Genomic DNA, 7500 nt, shown 5'->3' with positions numbered 1-7500 from the left:
TGATTGTTGTTGATCTTGTTGTTGGTGTTGTTGTTATCTTTAGCATTAGCAATTGCATTATTTTTATCAGCACTGGTATCATCTTTATTTTTATATTATCTATAACCATTAATACCATGCAGACTCTACTGTCATTATTATTTTTATCGTGATTTTTATTATAATTTTATTATGATTATTGTAATTGTATTATCCCTGATTATTAACTGCAATATTATCATTATCTTTATTACTGTCATTATTATATATTTTTAGTATTATTTTTGTTGTTGTTGGTTAGATTATCGTTATAATATTTATTATCATTGTCATTATCATTCATCGTTATCATTACTACTTTTATCATTATCATTATTACTCTAATCCTCGTTATCAATATCACTATTACTATTGCTATTACTATCATCTTTATCAAAATCATTATTATTGTTATTATTATTATTATCATTATCGTTATCATTATTATCATTATTATTATTCTCACTATTATCATTTTCACTATCATCACAATTATTATCATCTTGATCATTATCATTATCATTACCATTACCATTAACATTATCATTGTCGTTATCATTAGCATTACCATTAACATTATCATTATCATTATCATCGTCATAGTAATTATCATCACTTTTATTATTATCCCTTTTCTTATCATTATCATTATCCATGAAAAGGGATGATTAAGTAAAATAGACCCTTACAGAGCCTCCTCATTAAGTAAACACAAAAACGTAAGAATAAGGAAAAAGAAAAAGAAAAAAAAAAAACATACGGGCGATACCTTTAAGAATCCAGTAAGTTCTTATTGACGTAATACGTAATACTCACAGCACTACTACACCCGGAACTGAATCTATGTCGAGACTGGGGAGCATTTCGCGAAACTCTCCTTTATATGTACCTCGAAAGAGCTCAAATAAACCATATGAACAGGGGCCAAAAAAATTCACTGGTACTTGCTTTCCTTTATTTATTTTTTTTTTTGTCTTTTTTTTTTTTTTTTTCAAAACAATGACTTCACACCTTAATTCCACCTGTCGCTTCTCTCTCTCTCTCTCTCTCTCTCTCTCTCTCTCTCTCTCTCTCTCTCTCTCTCTCTCTCTCTCTCTCTCTCTATCTCTCTCTCTCTCTCTCTCTCTCTCTTTCTTTCATTATTTCACCTTCATCCCTCCCTCCCTCGTTCCTTCCCTCCCATTCCTCTTTCCCTCTCCCTCTAACTTTCCCTCTCCCAATCTCTTTCCTTATCTCTCTTAATCGTCCTCTCTCCCCCCTTCTCCCTCCTCCTCTTCTCCCTTATTCACTCCCTCTCTCCCTACCTTCCTCTCCCTCTCTCTTTCCGTCTCCCTCTCCCTGTCACTCCTCTCCCTCTCCTTCATTCCTTCCCTCTCCCTCTCTCCCTACCATCCTCTCCCTCTCCCTTTCTCGTGGCGACGAAGCGAAATAACGCAAAGATGAAACTTATCTCCGCTTCATAAACTTAGCAGATATCGATCTAAGGCTCCTTCTCAGTTTCCTCTTATTTAAACCAAGGTACTCTGAGCACGCACAGAACGGAGCGAAAGAGGAGAAAGGTATTTCAGGATCGGGTTTTAAAAGACGACCTCTTTCTCGTGCCTTTTTATGGCGAGGTAAGCGGGTTGTCTCCCTCCAGCAGGTGTAAGGAGACCGTCGCGTTTGTTATTTCACGGTGGCTCCACAAGTCATAAGATTAGATTTATACGTTCCCCAGGAGCAGAAATTATGTTATTATGCTGATAATTGGGTGGGAAGTGTACCAAAATAGCACGAGCCTTTGAGAACAGATCTGCACAGATTACATTTATACATTTACACACACACACACGCATATATATGTGTGTGTGTGTGTGTGTGTGTGTGTATACATTTATTTATATATATTGATATAATATATACATATGTGCATATTATATACATATGCATACATATATAAATATATAAATATATATATACATATATATATTTGTATGTATATATATATATATGTATAAATATATATATGTAGATATACATATGTAATCTGTGCGGATCTGTGCCCGTATGCTCGTGCTATCTTTTGTACGCTTCCTACCTAATCATTAGCATGTTAATAGAATTTCTGTTCCTGACAAATAGAAACGCACAATCTTATACCAGCACATTATATGTATGGATATACCGTATGTATACATATATATACATATATACATATACATATATATATATATATATTTGTAGATATATATATATGTGTGTGTGTGTGTGTCTGTATATGTGTGTGTGTATACATTTGTACACGTGTATATATATATATATATATATATATATATATATATATATATATATATATATACTCATTTGCGTGAATGTGTGTGTGTATTTATATAAGCATATTTCTATATATATATCTATATATATGGTGGATAAATAGGCGGGTACAGATTTAGGAATCGGACACATTCGTTCCGACGGCTATGACTCGGCCGCCGGGAATCTCGAACGACTGGTCAAGTGAATCAGATGCAGAAACTTCCTAAATCGAGACCGATGTAACTTTGACGATCTGTAGAATGACAAGGGGAATATTGAGTCCTTCCGATACAGGAGCCATGTGAGAAACACCATTGCTTGAATTGGACGGGAGACCAGTGGCACGACCAATGTCTGAAAGGGACACAGCAACTTGAATGGTTGGGATGCCATCTTCTCGCGGTAGTTGTAGCCTCCGTGTCGTCACAGCTGGGGGTGATACTGTGTAATAATTATTAAATAATAATTTTGTTTTATTCCATTTGTAGCAATAGATATTCTTGGTATTAAATGCTGTCTGTTATATTTTGCTTATAAATAGCCAGCTATTTGCAAGGAATGACCGGGTTACCATCCAATGTCGGCGAGGGATTTGAACGCAGGTCAGCAAGATTGCTAGACGAGATCGGTACCGCTGCACCACACAGCACAGGATATTTCAGGGTAAGGATATATCTCCTGCTCTGGACCTCTTCATGACGTAATCGTCCCTCTGACCCATGCCGACCATCACACCCTGGTGTGTGTGTGTGTGTGTGTGTGTGTGTGTGTGTGTGTGTGTGTGTGTGTGTGTGTGTGTGTGTGTGTGCGTGTGTGGAGGGGGGGGGACGTCGAGTGGCGAAGCTGGTTTTGGTCATATCAGAACCATTACATGAGAATCTTCGTTTCTACATATGAAGTCGAATCGAAGAGCAGCCTATAACAAGGGTATTCTGATTCCAGATATGGCTCACCGAAATAACTGAAATTGGATTATATATTATAAAGTTTAGATGTAGAAGTCATTCGAATCGTTAGTTCTTCCATAAGACAAATATTTTTTACACCAAAAAGCAAGCTCCTTAATCTTCTTACTAGTAATTGTATATTTTATATTGTAACATTTTTTGAAAGGGCATAAATAAAAACAGTAATACACATTATTCAGTGTGAAATATAATATTAAGAATAACGAAGCAATTTCTTTTCTTTTTTTTTAAACCTTATTGCATTTGATCCCGGAGGATAAAGAGTTTTCTAAAGCTGTTGCCAAGAAAACTACGGAATGCACTTTATTAAACAAATTTAACGAAGCCTGAAATTCACTGTGTTTTTTTCAGTGCTGTACGGCAACCTCATTCTCTGAGTGTTCCTCCCTTTTAATTACTCTTTATTTTTAATGGTCTCGGTATCATATTCTACCGCCTAACAGTCACATTGTCTTTTATGGTCATGTGATAAATTAACGAGCTTTGTTTTACATGATGATGTGACAAATATAAAGAACGATAGTTACATAAGTAAGAATTGACGTGTGTGTGTGTGTGCGTGTGTGTGTGTGTATGCATGTGTATGTATATATGCACATATATATACATATACACATACATATATATGTATGTATGCATATATATACATATATGTATTTATATATTATATATATGTGTGTGTGTGTGTGTGTATGTGTGTGTGTGTGTATATATATATATATATATATATATATATATATATATATATATATATATATATATATATATGTGTGTATATATATATATATATATATATATATATATATATATATATATATATAGTATGTCGAGAATATGGTTTTGTTAAATAACAATGGAAATTTTAGTTTAGTTTAGTCTTTTAATTACCACCCTGGCCAACTGCACAGGCGTGGGCTAGCTATGATACATTTGATGCATGGGCATAAAATTACAGAAAATTAATGGTATTGTATTTGAATTTTAGGTTATAACATTATTGTCATATGTTGTCATATTCCAAATATAGGATACAACATAAGTATAACTTCTAAGACATCAGATGATATGAAATGGTTACAGTTCTCCGTACCTTATGCTAGGCGGTCTGAAAGCCTGTAACACATGGCTCTGAGATATAATGTGCAAGTGTTCGCTTATATTCTTCATTACACAGCTTACACTTAGTTTCTTCGACATTACAAACTGTACTGACATGCCACTTGTGATCTTGCGATCACAATAACACACTGCCTTGTTCTTGTTTTATATAAACCACAGATGAATGAATCTTGCGTGAACCGGTAATAGTGCTTAATGCTACAGCTTTCAGGGTGTTCAGAATTAATCAACTCAGCCAAGTCTTCTTTGAAGGAAGCTTTAATGATGTACAAAATCCTAGAAAGAGGTACCCCACACTTTGTTTGTCACACGCTGACTTTGCTAATCAGTATGATTAGTCATGAACCTTTCTAGAATCCTGGGGCTCCAAATATTGTTTTTATATACAAAAGCGCATTCTGCTCTGCTCCCAGACTGCAAGGATCCGTCAGTGTAGTATTCATGTGAATTGGATAGAGTTCCAAGATGCTCATTTATAAGTGCAAGTACATACTACTTAAGTATAGCAGGGGGACACCAATGAAACAAGGACAAATAAACAAAACATGATGGGTAGAGTCCGTAGGTTTTCCAATGGCGTTCGTTTTCACTAGACGTGACTAGATCTTTGTATGTTTTTAATTTTCTTTTGTTTCATTGTTTTTATGAAACAAACATTAATTAACGTTGACCAATAAGGAGCGTTCCACATAACATATACTTCAAACCATATAACCTATTTGCTATCCAGTAAGAAAACAAATGTTAAGAAGAGCATAAAAACTCTTTTGATAATTCAGGGGGTGATTCAAGAAGAATCTAGAGACTCTTGTGAAGGGATCTTGGGTAAAAACACATGGATATGACTAGAAATTGTCTTCAAAAGGCGGAACTTCAGAAATACTGCTGCAAAATCTTCGATCTCGATTTCCCATACTCCGTGAAAAGTTTATATTCTCTATAATGTCCAACAACAATATTATGAGTAATGCTGTAAAGATATTTTCATCAAAATAAATATATATTTTTTCACGATATAGTAATAGCACAACTGTCTTCATGCTCTAGTATTTTCTTTTCTAATTTCTTGTTAAGTATAAACAATTTATATATTGTTCTCCTTGCCCTTTTTTTCTTGACACACGACAATTATAATCGTCGCCACTTCAGTTTTAACAGAAAGGGAATGTAGGTATGAAGCTAACCAATATGTATGAGGTTTATTTTTTTCGACAATGTCTATTAGAAGCCAATAATTTATGTTTAGAAGCACTTTCGATGTACAATGCCAGGTCCAGATTCTTCGTATTCTTCTTTAGTGACCCACATGGACTGGAAGGTGGACAGAGAGGCCAGGATGGAACCGCCGATCCACACGGAGTACTTACGCTCAGGAGGAGCAATGATCTTGATCTTGATGGTGGAAGGAGCCAGAGTTGTGATTTCCTTCTGCATGCGGTCAGCGATACCTGGGTACATGGTGGTACCACCAGACATAACAATATTCGCAAAAAGATCTTTTCTGATATCAATATCGCATCTCATGATGGAACAATGAACTGTTTCGTGAAGACCAGCAGACTCCATGCCCAAGAAGGAAGGCTGGAACAGGGCCTCAGGGCATCGGAAACGCTCGTTTCCGATGGTAATGACTTGTCCGTCGGGAAGCTCGTAAGACTTATCGATCGAGGAAGAGGCAGCAGCAGTGTTCATTTCGCCATCAAAATCGAGGGCAATGTAGCACAGCTTCTCCTTAATATCACGGACGATTTCTCGTTCAGCGGTGGTAGTGAATGAATAGCCACGTTCGGTGAGAATTTTCATCAAATAAAGAGTGAGATCACGGCCAGCAAGATCGAGACGAAGGATAGCGTGAGGAAGAGCGAAGCCTTCGTAGACGGGGACGTCGTGGGAGACGCCATCGCCCGAGTCACAGACGAGGCCTGTGGTGCGACCTGAGGCGTAGAGGGACAGCACGGCCTGGATGGCGACGTACATGGCAGGGGTGCTAAAAGTCTCGAACATGATTTGGGTCATCTTCTCACGGTTGGCCTTGGGGTTGAGAGGAGCCTCAGTGAGGAGGACGGGAGATTCCTCAGGAGCAACACGGAGTTCGTTGTAGAAGGAGTGATGCCAGATCTTCTCCATGTCGTCCCAATTGGTGATGATACCGTGCTCGATAGGGTATTTGAGAGTCAGGATACCTCTCTTGCTCTGAGCCTCATCACCGACGTAGGCGTCCTTCTGACCCATGCCGACCATCACACCCTGATGGCGGGGGCGGCCGACGATGGAGGGGAACACGGCACGAGGGGCGTCGTCTCCGGCGAAACCGGCCTTGACCATGCCGGAGCCATTGTCAACCACAAGGGCGCATGTGTCCTCGTCATCACACATGTTGGATGTCTTTTAGCTCCCCTGAAAATGCAGAATATATTGTTACTGCACATGAAAAGGGAAGTAATGCATAACCGTTGCTATTATATTATATAAGATTGAATATGATTACCACTTATTCTTGTTGTTGCCATTTTTGGTTGCATTATTACAATCAATAGTAGTAGCAGTGTTCCTGATATCATCAATATTATCACTATTATGGTAGTGGTAGTTGTAGTATGATTGATTTGTTATTTTCTTGACATCGTTGGTATATTTGTTATTATCATCATAGTTATCGTTACCATTTAAATTATAACTATTAATACTATCATCGTCGTAAGCACTATGACCATTGTTATCAGCGTTTTTGCTACTGTCTATATCTTGACTATTGTCATTACCATCATAACAGTTATCATTATTATTGTTGTTGTTTTATTGCAGTTGTTATTACTACTACTAATATTAGTATTATTGTTATTATTATTGTTATTCTTATTATTATTATTATTATTATAACTATTGTTTTTACCATTATTATTATCATTATCATCATCATTATCATTATTATCATTATTATTATTATTATTATTATTATTATTATTATTATCATCATCATCATCATCATCACTACTATTAGTATTATTATTCCTATCATTAATATTATTGTAGTAATTATCATCATCATGATTATAATCATCAATGTCCTTAGCTTTATTATTATGAATTTCTTAATTAT

At 36.2% G+C, this 7500-nt stretch overlaps 2 protein-coding genes across 2 annotated transcripts in view; both read right to left on the bottom strand.

Moving 5' to 3' along the window:
* Positions 1–813, bottom strand: part of LOC125040071 (actin-like) — a 2839-nt gene extending 2026 nt beyond the window's left edge. Inside the window, exon 1 of the mRNA XM_047634525.1 lies at positions 788–813. The gene's annotated coding sequence lies outside the window, so the exon portion shown is untranslated. The remainder of the gene's footprint in view (positions 1–787) is intronic.
* A 4771-nt stretch (positions 814–5584) lies between these two features.
* The window catches only part of LOC125040201 (actin-like), a 2491-nt gene continuing 575 nt past the window's right edge, over positions 5585–7500 (bottom strand). Inside the window, exon 2 of the mRNA XM_047634748.1 lies at positions 5585–6797. Within this exon, the coding sequence (XP_047490704.1) occupies positions 5643–6776 (1134 nt within the window). The 5' untranslated portion in view covers positions 6777–6797 and the 3' untranslated portion in view covers positions 5585–5642. The remainder of the gene's footprint in view (positions 6798–7500) is intronic.

This window comes from Penaeus chinensis, chromosome 28 (assembly GCF_019202785.1).
Source record: "Penaeus chinensis breed Huanghai No. 1 chromosome 28, ASM1920278v2, whole genome shotgun sequence".
NCBI lineage: Eukaryota > Metazoa > Arthropoda > Malacostraca > Decapoda > Penaeidae > Penaeus > Penaeus chinensis.
This window is presented reverse-complemented; position numbering and strand designations above follow the sequence as displayed.